The 13460-nt window shown below is 57.5% G+C and overlaps 1 protein-coding gene across 1 annotated transcript; it reads left to right on the forward strand.

Annotated features, from left to right (window-relative positions):
- Positions 1-1090: 1090 nt before the first annotated feature.
- RASD2 (RASD family member 2) lies at positions 1091-13094 on the forward strand. The gene is made up of 3 exons (XM_043441344.1): positions 1091-2128; positions 6906-7185; positions 10609-13094. Exons 2-3 carry the CDS (start codon positions 6915-6917, stop codon positions 11136-11138), a joined length of 801 nt encoding a protein of 266 aa, XP_043297279.1. The 5' UTR covers positions 1091-2128; positions 6906-6914; the 3' UTR covers positions 11139-13094.
- The last annotated feature ends 366 nt before the right edge of the window (positions 13095-13460 follow it).

Here is a 13460-nt window from a genome sequence, read left to right on the forward strand (position 1 = left end):
AGACATCCCCCAGGTCCAGGGTTCTGGAAGCGAGGCTATAGCTCCCTGGCTGATACAAATGATGGTTGGACAGACACAGAACTGCATCCCTTCATTGTCCCTATACCTCGTCACACAGAACATTTTCTTTTCAGCCTCTTGATAACACTGGAGGAGAACATCACTGTTGGGCTAAAAGGTCTTTAACACCTCTCCCAAGCTGGCCCACCTCCCTTTTACACTGAGGGCACATCTCAAGCCTTGGAAGTCTAGTTTCCTGCTAGAATTTAATAACCTTGGTTTGTTTTCCTTGTGTTTATTTTTGTTCTTATCTTCTATTTATGGCAAGTGATACTGGTTTCCCATTTAAGGCAGTGATATAACAATTCTCCAGAAAACGTGTTTGGGGCAAGGAGGGGAGGAGTGGGTCGTGGAGCCAGTGACAATTCTAAGTAATAAAGATTGAGATCGGTCCTGGTTCAAGGTGGGGAGAAGCGAAGAAAGAGGTGCTCCTCAAGAGCACTCAGTATAGTATGTCCCCAGACCTGCGTGTCGCGCAGACCTCCATTCAGGCGCGCTTAGGCCAAGGTGACTCCGCGGCCCCTCCTGATGGCACGTGCGCGGCCCATGTGTCACCCTGCGGGGTCTCGCGGGCCCGGCGACCTGGGGAGGAAGGCGTTGGCTCGGGGCGGGCAGGCCAGGCGCCCGGGAGGGCCCCTGGGGTTTTCGGCGGAGGAGGAGGGCGCGGGAGCCGTGGCGCGAGGGCTGCCACCTGACCGGGAGCGAGCGGCTGGGGTCCCCGGCCAACCCGCCGCGGGATCCTGGCGGGTCACCTGCGGCCGGAGCGGTGTGCGTGTGAGTGCTTGCGCAGACGTCAGCCTCCCAGGCCCGCTCCGCCTTCCGCTCACCGCGCGCACCCCGCGCCCCCTGCCGCCCCCACCCTCAGCTCCCTGGCCCCACGCGCCCGGGCACGCGGAGCGCCAGGCTGCGGCGCCCGGGCGGCCGCGGGCGGGGCTGCGGGGCGGGGCCAGGCCGCGGGGCCCGCCGCCATTGGTCGAGCGCAGCACCCGGGGCGGGGCGCCGGGCGAAGGCGGGTGGGCGCGCTCGCGGAGGCAGAGGCGGGCGCCCGGCTGCGGGACTGGCTGATCCCTTGCCGCGGAGACGGCGAACGGGAGCCGCTCGACGGGTCCGGGGAGAACCGCTCGCAGAGGCGGCGAAAGGCGTCCAGGCCTAAGCTGGGCTTCTGCCGCTGGAACCGCCATCCGGAGCCTGGGCTCCGATCACTTTTCGGATGGACTATTGACCTCGCCCTGCGGGAAGAAGAGGGGCGTCCGCCTCCAGGAGCAGGAAAGACGGAGGAGCCAGGGCCCCGCAGAAAGTTCGCCTCCTCTGGGGGACAGAGGGGGTGAAGTGGGAGGAGGAGCCTGTTTAAGGCGAACTCAGAGCTGCGAAATCTTAGGGCGGCGTTCAAGGCCCCCTCCCACACGCGAGCGCAGCAGAGCGCCCTGCTCCTCCTTCAGCCGCTGGCTTCACCTCGCAGGGAAAAAGAGCATACCCTCGGCGCCGGGGGAGCGGCAGAGCTGAGATCGAGGTCGAGTCGGGCAGGCACCCTCCACCCGAGCGATCCCCTTTGGAGCGGGCCGAGCAGGTGGCATAGGCAGTCGGGAGGATAGGTTCGCCCGCCCCGGACACGCACATACGCAAGCACCCGCAATCACTTCCAAGGGACCCTCCAGGAGTCTCTAAGGACCCGGAGTCACCCCTTCTGCCCTCTCGCCCCAACCCCGGAGCCCCAGGCGGGGACCCCGGGATCGGACGTCCCCACGCCTCCGGGCACCTGGCTCAGCCGGAGTCCCCCGGGTCCGGGCAGGGCAGGGCCGGCGGCGGCGAGCCGGAGCCCGCCCAGCGCCCGGGCCCCGCCGAGCCCTCGGAAACCGCTCATGGGGCACCGGCTCCCTGTGTCCCCTCGCCCGGCCGCGCCCAGCCCGGCGCCCCGAGACGCGCAGAGGAGGATCCCGGCGCAGTGACCCGGGAGCCGCCGCAGCCCCTGGAAGCCTCGGCTGCCGGAGAGGAAGGCTGCTCCCAGCACCTCCAGGCCCTTCCAGGCATCCCTCTGAGCCGCGCCAGAGGCCCGGCCCGCCATTCCCAGGTAGGAGGGAGACACCCCAACAGAACTGGGGAGGCGGGGAAGCCGGGGAGAAAGGTTTGAAGCTTTGGGGGGGAAGGTTAGGTGAAGCCTTACAGGAAGTGGGAAAGTCAGACTGATTGAGCCTGTTATGTGCCAGGATCACCCGGCAACTTCACTTACCTAGAGAAAATGGAATTAGTTGAGCACCTACTCTGGGTCAGGCTGGATGCTTATCCCAGGAAAGAAAGACTTAACTGAGTTTTTGTTGAAAGAGATCTGGAGTAACAGCATGTTTGAATATAAGGAAACTGAGGCTTAGAGAGGAAGAGGCACTTCCCTTCCCCTAACACTCCTTTCCTCCTTCCCAAGCTGGCTGCAGCCGGCAAACCTGGCTGAGGGTGGGGCTGGGGTGGGGCCAGCGGGTGGTGCCCTTGGTGAGGACCTCCTGAGAGAGCTTAAGGAGCGCCTTCCTTGTTTAGAGTTCTTTGAGCTTTGGGGGGAATTGGTGCAAGGAGTGAGTTTCCTGGGCGATCCCCTTCCCAAGATGGGTTTTCTGTGCTCAGCTGGCCAGAGGGCCTCCAAGCACCTCTGCAGGGCTCTCTCCTCCCTGCGCTCCCAACCCGGGGAGGATGACGAAGGGTATAGTCCTGGACCTCAGGGGAGGTGGGAGGCTGTGCTGTGAAGGGGCAGCCAGGTCAGAAGCCCATGATTCAGGTTTCTTCTGGCGTCAGAGGGCCATGATGGGGTCCCCCAAGACCTCTGCCTGCACTCCAGTCCCTCTGCCCCTTGACTGCCAAGAGGAAGTGTCACAGAGAAAGGAACCCGCTTGCTGTGTGCCAGGAGCTGTGTGGGCCTCTGGCTTCTCACTGAGCTCTCAGGGCCACGCTGTGGGTTTGTTTCTACCGTTTGATAGATGACCAACCCCCCTAGGTGCAGTCATTTGCCCAGGGCGACTGGACTGGTGAGAGGCAGATCTGGTCTGCCTCCTTTCTGCCACCTCAAGGGTGGTGAGATTGGCTTTGCAAAGCACCCAGGACTCCTCTCAGTGGGGGCATGGAGGCCAGTGAATACATGTGTGTGCCCAGAGACTGGGATGTGCCCTAATGGTGGAGGCTTGGGGTGTGTGGGAGGGAGGGAAGGAGGGAGAGCTCAGGGTATCACAAGGAGGAAGATGTGGCCGGACTCTCATCCTCTGTTCTTGCCCCTCTGACCCTTCCATCTTCCAGGCAGGCCCTGGGAGAGGGGCACGATGGAGAAGAAGGGGTGAACCCACAGATGCGTGGGGCAGGAGCTGGCTGCTGAAGGTCTGGGGGCGTCCCGGGCAGGGTGCTTGCCCCCAGCTATCTGCAGCAAGAGACAGAGTGAATTAGAAGGGACCTCTGGGCTCATTCCCCCAACCCGATGCCAGCTGAGGCTTCACTGAGTCAGACACTTTTGAAAAAGCCTGATTTTGGCCAGAGGGTGGGTTTTTTAGAGGTAAAAGCCCAGACTTTGGAGCCAACAGCCTGATTCTAATCCTGGCCCGACCAGTCATCTGTGTAAACTGGGGCAAGTGACTCAGCCTCTCTGACCTCCCATGTCCCCATGGGTCCAGCAGGTTGATGGTGGTCCGTTCTTCATGGGACTGCTGTGAATTCACTGGGATAGGGCACTTAGGCACCCAGCATGATGAAGATCTGCCAGGCTGTGGCAACCATTCCCCCAGCATGGCCCCACCACCTCTGCTCCAGGCCCTTCTGCCTCCCAGGTGCCCATAGAAAGACCCTGGGGTGAGTCACAGAGCTTGCATTCGGGTACCCATGTGCTACTACTGGTGGCTCCCACTAACCATGCTCGGGGCCTCCAGGGGCGGAATCTACATTCTCAAAGGGCCCTTTGAACTCCGACCCCTGCTTGCTCCTCACTGTAGGGTCAGCCTGGCTGAGGATAGAGAGAGGGGAACAGGAAGTGGAGGAGAGAAGCTGTGCCCACAGCACCGCCTGCAGAGCCTCCTCTGGGGGAGGAGAAGGGAAGAAGGATGCGGGGATGGGGGGCAGAGCCCATGGAGGTGCTGTCACCTGATGGCCAGATGTCTGGGTGCTTCACACAGCCCCACGTGGCTGGGGCCGTGTACAGACTCACAGCCTTCTCTCGGAGACGAAAGCCACAGATTTTTTTCCTCCATTGCCCTTTACAGATCCCGTATGTCCTCTCTCTGACCCCCTGCCTCCTCTGTCTGACTTCCTCATGTCTATTCAGTTGCTGATGTTAACACGTCTAATACCAAGAACTCTGAGCTAGAGGCTGGAGCAGGCAGTGAAGGAGACACACTGTCTCTGGGGGCTGCCAGCCTTCTTCTCTCTCTGTGTAGACAGAGATGACCAGCAGCAGAGTCAAGCTCCCGGCAGAGGGACTTGGGGAGGAGGCTGTCCTGGTGTGGGGCCTCTTCCCCCCCGCCCCCCCCGCCCCGATCCTGGCCTCCATTGAAGGCCCAGGCTGGCTGTCTCCCAGCCTGGGAGGAGACTGAAGAGTTCACTGCTGTTGGCTTACAGCTTCCTCTCCCTTGCTGCCCACCCAGGTGTGTGCTCAGTTCACAGCGACCCACCTCGGTGTAGCTCCTGGGCCAGCTAGACAGGGTGGAGGTGGAGGGCGAAGACCCCAGAAGGAAGCTCTGAATGATCTCCGGAAGGAGAGCCATTTGCTTCTTTCACACACAGGTCATTTATTGAGCACCTGCTGTGTCCATGGCACTGAAACCCTATGGTATAAGCTCATAGTTGGTTTCAGGCACAAATTGGGTGGGGTATGTAGGAGTTGTACGTTTGGAGTCACCATCCTGCCTCCCTTATTAACTAAAAGGGCCAGTCGTGTAGACTTTTAAGCATCAGGTCCTTACAGGGAAGGGAGTGCATACTTCATAGAGAGGTGGTGAGCAGAACCCCAGGGCATGGGGCAGAGTGCCTGAGACTGACGCCCTCCTTGGCAGGTTACTGGCTGTGTAACCATGAGCAAGGTACTAAACTTCTCTGTGGTGCTTCAGTTTCCTCATCTGTAAATTGGGGTAACCACCTACCTTCTGGGGATCCTGAAGGATGAAGTGGGTTAGTACACATTCAACTTAGAGCGCTCTGCATATATTAACTGCAAGATAAATGTCAGCTGTGATTATTGTTCTATACTTAGCACAGTGCTTGGCACACCGCAGGGCTTGTTACTGCTGATTGTCGTCACAGCTCCAGGGTCAGCAGTATGCTGAGCTGGCTTTTTGTGTGCATCCCTTTGCAATGCATTCATTGAGATCATCTTGGGAGCTTGGAATCGGCCATGGCGGGAGTTTGACACCATGAAATTGACAAATGCTGCCAATCAGAGCTTCTGTGAAGGTCTTTTTAAAAGACCACTTGACTGCATGGTGGCTCTCAATTGGGCAGGGTGATAGCACTGAACAGGTTGTGTGTGATGGCAACCCACTCCAGTATTCTTGCCTGGAGAAGTCCATGGATGGAGGAGCCTGGCGGGCTACAGTCCATGGGGTCACAAAGAGTCGGACATGGCTGAGCAACTTCACCCGCTTGGTGGGGTGGGAGGCAGAGGAGCCTTCAGAGAGGCGGTGACATTTGAGCCAGACCCTGATAAAGGGAAGAGGGGTTCTGGGGGAGGGGCTGGCATGAGTTGAGGGCTGGTCCAAGCAGAGCTCAAGCTCACTAGGGGTTCCAAGTTGGGGGGGGATTCTGGTGCGTGCTGAGAGAGGAAAAAGGAGGGTGGCTGGGCTGTGAATGGCCTTTGGGTGGGCCTGAGGAGCCCTTGGAAGTTACTTATCTCTAATTGGGCTTTGGAGCTTGGATCCATTTCAGCCTCTCCCACAAGGTCAAGAGGTTCCTGTAGAAAGTTTTCGGTATCCCCCAGAACCATAAACCCTTGGAACTATAGGGACCTGAGTCATTCTTGAGTCATCCCCTAGTCCAGGCAAACTCCCAGGACATGGAGGTTGAAAAATTGCTGGGCAGCCTGGTCCCCGAGCATGGAGGATGTGGTCTGGACCTGGCCTTTCTCTTCTTTCTGGGAAGGCCAAATGGCCATGGCACCCCCTTGCTTAAGAAACGCTCTCTAAAACCTTCCCCATGTCATGTCCCAGAGTCACAGGCTCCCGGGAAGCCAGAACTGCAGAGGACAGATGGTCCAGGCAGAGAACAGATTCTAACAAGAGTCAGCATCTTTGAGACCTTGCCACGTGCTGAGCCCTTTACAACAGCCCTGTGAATCAAGTCCACTTTATAGATGAGAAAAGCGATGCCCAAGGAAGTTAAGCTCCTTTCCCAAGAGGAGTAGCGAGTTAGGGGTAAATCGAGGAGTCCAGCCCCAGCAGTCCCATCTGGGAATAAATAAGTGGTGAGAGAACCCAGGGGTGAGTGAATGAGTAAGAATGGGTAGATAAGTGAAGGAGGAAAGAAGCAAGACAGGGATGTTCAGGCAGAACTCCACGGCCCTTAGAGAGACCCCAGTCCAGCTTTCCCATTGTACAGACAGAAAAGTGAGTGAAAGGCGCTCAGTCATGTCCGAGTCTTTGCAACCCCATGGACTATACAGTCTGTGGAATTCTCCAGGCCAGAATACTGGAGTGGGTAGCTTTTTCCTTCTGCAGAGGATCTTCCCAACCCAGGGATTGAACCCAGGTCTCCCGCACTGCAGGTAGATTCTTTATCAGCTGAGCTATCACAGAACCAAGTAGGAGGCTAACAGGGGAGGCCACAGCCTCCAGCACAGGCTGCAGGGCCAGGCCCCCGGCTTCCTGACACTTGGCCCCCTCTCTCTGCTGCAGTCCCGAGCCATGATGAAGACCTTGTCCAGCGGGAACTGCGCACTCAGCGTGCCTGCCAAGAACTCGTACCGCATGGTGGTGCTGGGCGCCTCGCGGGTGGGCAAGAGTTCCATCGTCTCCCGCTTCCTCAACGGCCGCTTCGAGGACCAGTACACGCCCACCATCGAGGACTTCCACCGGAAGGTTTACAACATCCGCGGCGACATGTACCAGCTGGACATCCTGGACACGTCCGGCAACCACCCCTTCCCCGCCATGCGCAGGCTGTCCATCCTCACAGGTGGGTGCCGGGGGGTGGACACGGGAGCGTGAGTATGGGAGTGTGTGTGCTCGGCGCTTTACAACTTGCAAAGTGCTGCCTCCATCTGAGATGAAGCTCGTGAGCCCCCGTGCACCACCCCGTGAGGTCGGAGAGGTATTGCTGCTTGCCGACAGAGGATGGAGCCAGGGCCCCGGATCCCTTCCCTCTGACTCTGGTTTGATAGATCGTGGCTGCCAGTGCTGCCTTCCAGATCTGTGGCTTTACCCAGGAACAGAGGGGCTCCTGCCTTCTTCCTGCCGCGGGTGACCCAGCAGAACTCCGGGGCCCAGGGTCAGTCTGTCAGGCTCAGATCTATTGACACCCGAGGCCTTTACTGCCTCTCAAAGAGGCAGGGACAGGACCCAGACAGTGATCAGCCAGAGAGGCTGGTGGGGACCTACGCATGCTGGGAACTCAGTAATAATCACAGTAGCGGCCATGGTGATTGCTAACTCTTACCAGGAGCTGCATGCCTGGGCCTCTTTCTAGAGCTTGGCATGTATTTAATTAATCCTCACAACTAACCTAGGAGATGGGTATCTGCCTTCATTTTACGTGTGGGGAAACTGAGGCCCCGAGAGGTTGAGTTACTCCAGATGATACACAGCTGGGAAATGGCAGTCTGGCTCTCCTGTAGCCTCTCAGCCAGGCTGGGAGTTGGGGGAGGGAGGGGAGCTTGTGGGGTATTAAGCGGGGGCAGATGGAGATGTGAAACTGGGCCATGCTTTTCGTCACTCAAGCAGTTTTGTGTGGTAGCTAAGAGCATAGGCCCAGAAACTGGTCTGCCTGGGTGCAAATTCTAGTTCTGCTGTTTCCTGGTTTTGTCCCTCTGAGCAAGTAACTTAACCTCATTGAGCCTTGATTTTCTTATCTGTTTCACATCTGTACCCATCCTAGAGGCCTTCATGAAAATTAAATGAGTTTATGTAGAAAAAGTGCTTGATGAGTGGAAGGTGAGCACTCACCAAATATGGGTCTTCTGTGAAACCTGCATTTGCAGTGTGCATGGAATGGGCTGTGCAGTCATTTCCTAAGCCACGCTCTGCCGTTGCTGGGCAGCTGATGAAGGAAAGGAATCAGCAAGTAGTCCCCCAGCCATCACTAAAACAACTCCACAAATCAAAATACTTCTGCACCAAGAAACCCTTCCTATGCCCACCCCTCCCTCTACAGCCCAGCCAAGACCCCTCCACGAGTGCCCTGGGCATATGGCTTCCTTTTACAGCTGTCCTCGCTGACCATCTGACCCAGATCACACTCAGCCTGACCCACTCCACATTTTGGAGAAGAAGTTTGTGGACAGAGGGAGTCTGGGCTGACCTGGGTTCCAGTCCTGTCTCCACCACTTGGCAGCTTACACATGGGACCAGAGGTTCAGATCTCAGTCTTCCCAGCTGCACAATGGGTATAATGTTGCTTCGTCCCGGGGTGACTCCTCAGCCTACAGGAAAGTGCCAGGGGAGGGGGGCGTGGGGGTGTTTCCAGGACACGGTGAGGATTGCAGGAATGTCAGCTCCCCCTACTATGGGGAGGGGACACAGTGCCCACCGATAGAAATAAAGCTAACAGAGGGAGGGAGAGAGAAGATATGGAGAGGAACCATGTGCATGTTCCCAAACTTAAGTTTTAATTACACAAATAACACACAAAGGCATGCTCCTCTAAGCATATAGATAAGGGTAAAAAGCCCCCTTGACCCTTGCTTCCACCCCACCAGGCTCCTGCCCCCTCCACCAAGGTAGCCACCTCATCAGTCTTCCATACCCTCCATGAACATAATTGACATTCATGTTTGGGTCCCCAGAACAGAGTATTTTCGTCTTTTTTACGTGCATGTGTCATTCTGGGCACATCTGTCTGGCCACCCGTATTTTTGCTCGCCAGCCTGTGCCTCATTTTCCAACCTGGTGCTGATGCACAGCGCATTCTGAAAGCCATTAATTCTGCCGCCAGCTCTCCTTCCAGCTGCCAGCCAGGCGCCTCTGAAACTTGGCATGCAGCTTTGCATTTGAATGTGTCAAGGCCGCGGAGTCCTCAGGGGCCTGGGATTAGCCTACCAGGGTGGGCTTCACAGCCCAAGCAGAAATGGTTGCCAGGCCGGCACTGCCTTGCAAGTGCCTTTCTCAACAGCCCACACCACCTTTCATCATATCGCATCCCGTCCACGCGGCCAGCTTTATGAACACCCACTGTGCATCGTGACGAAGCCTCCCTTTGCTCCGGAGCGTGTCATTGGCAGGAACGCAATCCTGAATGTGCTGTGTGCTATTTTGGGGGGACAAATGGTATGCCCTGGGGGTCCAGAGAAAGGAGGCCGTGGGGCTACCAGAAGCTGGAATTGCTTGATTCTCCTCTTGAGAACATGGGCTGGACCCCGGCGCCTCTGAACCTCAGTTTCCTATAAAACAGGGATCTTAGCATCTCCCCACAGGTTCTCAAGAGTTTAAGCCAAACTGCAAAAGGTGCTTTGAGTGTGAGATTGTGATCACTGTAGTGAGATCTGAAAATCAAGGTAGAGGCACTGGTCTTTTCTCACCCTCCCCACCTCCCCATCATCCCTGTTTCAAAGACCTACACTGAGGGATACAGCAAGTTGTAGCAGGGGTAATGTGGGCCTCAGAGGGTAGTGTTCACTTGTTCATCCACCATGTATTCAAGAAGCAGCGGGCACCTGTGTGTGCCAGGCACCAGGAATCGGGTCCATGTCTCGGCCCAGCCATGCCTGAGCTGTGTGATCTTGGGCCAGTTGCTCACCCTTTCTGAGCCTCAGCCTGCCCACCTATCACGTGAAGGTAATGAAATCTCCGTCACAGAGGTTTCATGAGGAATCCAGGGGTACTCAGGTGGGTCTTAACACGTGCTTGTTCTCATTATCCTTTTGAGATACAAGTCACTGAGCCCATGTCACTCTCCACTTATTATCTCATCAGACCCTCAAAAGCATCCTGCATGGGACAGGTGGGGAAACAGGTTTAGGGAGGTGGCATGACCCGCGCGAGGCTGAGTGAGGGGGCAAGGGATAACCTAGGCCTGCCTCCTGCCAGCACTCTGGGTTCCTGGCTGCTCCAGGCCCCGGGGATGTACACTGAACAGCAAGAGCCCTGCTCTTGTGGAAAGTGTAGTAATTACTATTCTAACACAGTCCACACAAGCTCAAAATCACTCACTCTGTCTACGGCCCTGCAGGGAAATGTAGGGTGGATCCATTGTGTTTGAACCAGGCTGTGCCACGTATTAGCTCCGTGACAAGCGATTTAACCTCCTGGGCCTCAGTCTTCTGCTCTGGAAAACGGGAATAATAACAGCTCCCCTAAAGAGTCACTGTGACAGTCAGGTCAAGGAGTGGGGAGAGGGCAGAGGAGCTGCCTATAAACTTACCTCCCAGGGTTTCTGTCTCTGCAGGCGATGTGTTCATCCTGGTGTTCAGCCTGGATAACCGGGAGTCCTTCGATGAGGTCAAGCGCCTCCAGAAGCAGATCCTGGAGGTCAAGTCCTGCCTGAAGAATAAGACCAAGGAGGCGGCAGAGCTGCCCATGGTCATCTGCGGCAACAAGAATGACCACGGTGAGCTATGCCGCCAGGTGCCCACCACCGAGGCCGAGTTGCTGGTGTCCGGCGATGGGAACTGCGCCTACTTCGAGGTGTCGGCCAAGAAGAACACCAACGTGGACGAGATGTTCTACGTGCTCTTCAGCATGGCCAAGCTGCCACACGAGATGAGCCCCGCGCTGCACCGCAAGATCTCCGTGCAGTACGGGGACGCCTTCCACCCCCGGCCCTTCTGCATGCGCCGTGTCAAGGACATGGACGCCTACGGCATGGTCTCCCCCTTCGCCCGCCGCCCCAGCGTCAACAGTGACCTCAAATACATCAAGGCCAAGGTCCTCCGGGAGAGCCAGGCCCGCGAGCGGGACAAATGCACCATCCAGTGAGCGGGAGGGATGCTGGGCTGGGGCTTTGGCTGGGCCTTATGGGAGGTGGCCCCAGCGCCCGCTGCCCACATCCCCCGGACAAAACCTCAAGAGCAGTCACATTCTGAGACCTTTGGGGGGCCAGACCGGAGGACCCCAGCCTCCAACCTCTGTATAGTCTCCTGCCTTGAACCGCTTCCCTCTGATTCCTCCTTTCTGCCGCTCCCCTTGGGTTTCAACTTCTCCGTGGGGGGTGGATCTCTGCCGGGCTGGAGGCAAAGCTGGGTGACATCTGGACTTATGTCAGGACCCGAGTCAGAGCTTGCCTGTCCTTGCAAGAAACGCTGATGCCAGACGGGCCAGGGTGCCAGCTTCCAACGGAGACTCCTGGAACATCAGAGGATGAAAACAACACCCCGAGTCGGCTGGGAGGGGGCTCTGCACTCCTGGTGTAAGACACAGCTTGGTTTAGGTGGCAGCTGGAAGTGTCCCCCTACCCCATCCTGAACCACTAACCCTCTGGCTCAGCAGTTTCTATCGCCTGCCCCCTGAGTTGGCCCCCAGCTCTCCCTGACACTGAGCCAGGGGCGTCTCTGTGTTCAAAGTGGGTGTGGCCACGTCTCCTGGACCACGTCCATCTCCTGGGCTGCCTCCCTCAGCCTCCCCTCCCAGGTTCCTCTCGTCTGCTGGTTGTGCTTTGTTGTTGCAGCTGTTGTGGCGTTCCTAGTAGAAACGGAAATCGTTGTACTGTAAAAGCCTAGTGATCCCTCGTTGGCCAGGACCTCCCCCCAGGTTCAGATCCGCTGCCTCCATGGGGGACACCTTCCTCCTCGGCTCCCAGATGGGGTTCCCGTGGCCTGTTCGCAGCTGGACACTGCCCTCCTCCCGAGCTTCATGGTTTACACTTACATAGACGGGGCAGGCAGGCCGGGGCTGCGTCTCCTCCTGCCCCCATTTCACAGAGGAGGCAGCTGAGACTCAGAGGGCCAAGGAGCAAGCCCCAGCTCCGCCTCCTGGCTAGTTCAGGATGGAGCTCCGTCTGGAAGCTGGCTGTCCTCTGCTGTGCTTGTTCCTCAAGCATTTATTGAGCACCTCCTGGGTACTGGGTCCACTGTGCTAGAAAACAAAGAGGGTAAGCGATGCACTTGATGCCCCTAAGGCCGAGGCTCCGTGGCTCCAGCCTCTTTCCCTCCCCCAGCCTGGCCTCTGACTGCCCCTGCTGCCCTACTGCCTGTGTGCACGCAGCTGTGGGGAGATGTGGAAGAGTAGCTGGGAGCTAGAGCTGAGCCCAGGAGAGGCAGATGAGAAGAGCTCCCAGGGGGCCTTTTCCTGGCGCCTGGGATGGGGTTGTGCTGGGTACCAGGCATGGTGGGATTTGAACTTGTGGACCAAAGGCTCTTGTCATCAGCTCTTAACAAAGACATTTTGTATTTAAATCCTTGAAACTATTGAAGTTTAGAGCCACAGGCGCCTTAATGATTGTCTAGTGAATCCGAGGCCCAGAGAGGGTAAGTAACTCGCCCCGGGTCACACAGCAAGCCTATGAGTGGCAGAGGCAGGGTTAGGTCGGGGCATTCAGCACACACTATGATGTGCCCCTCTCCTGATCCTGCCTCAGCCCCTGGGGCCTTCGGGGATTTGAGGTGTCGTCCTCCTAAGCCTCTCCGCAGATCGGCCTTTGAGGGCTCCTGTAGATCCTGTGTACATTGTACCCACGTGTATACCTGTACACACACGTGTACACACACGTGAACACCCAGAGAGACACGTGCCCTGGCCTCAGCTCTGCACACCCCACACCTCCCACCCGGCCCTGCTGCTTAAGGCAGCCGCTCTGACCCTGCTTCCGTACCCCCACCTGGCCCCAACCTGAACCCTCTAAGCAGACCAGGTACCCTGGCCAGGACAGATGTGTGGCTTGCTTCCCCGTATCTCTGTGTACACTCTCAATTAAAGTGGGTTTGTTTCTAAGCCGTGTCCTTGACCACGTGTGTTTTCTGTATTTCCAAGAGGAGGTGTGGCTCTTCTGCAAGCATAGCTGGCCTTTCCTCCCCAGACGGCACCTGCCTGGTGCCCTTGCCCTGCGGGTCAGCGCTGAGTCAGCCATCAAGGTTAATTAAGTATGTGGTGGGAGTGGGGAATAAAGCCCCCAGACCGGAGGGAATAACAGCCCCGACCCTTCTGGGCCCTCTGAGGGCTGTGTGCTGAGGTGTCTGTGTACCTCTGAGGAGTGACCAGGTCAGACAAGAGACGCCTCCTCCCCGTGGACCATCAGCCCTTTGTGATCACCACGCGTCGACTTCTAGGTGGCACCCAGAACCATGCGGAGAACATTTGGCAATA

The sequence above is a fragment of the Cervus canadensis genome, chromosome 21 (assembly GCF_019320065.1).
Source record: "Cervus canadensis isolate Bull #8, Minnesota chromosome 21, ASM1932006v1, whole genome shotgun sequence".
Taxonomy (NCBI): Eukaryota; Metazoa; Chordata; class Mammalia; order Artiodactyla; family Cervidae; genus Cervus; species Cervus canadensis.

Bases quoted from the DNA above. Each gene is read 5' to 3' on its own strand.
- RASD2 (XM_043441344.1), top strand. From the start codon at position 6,915: ATGATGAAGACCTTGTCCAGCGGGAACTGCGCACTCAGCGTGCCTGCC. The intron at 7,186-10,608 runs GTGGGTGCCGGG...CTGTCTCTGCAG, and splicing joins CAGGCTGTCCATCCTCACAG to GCGATGTGTTCATCCTGGTG.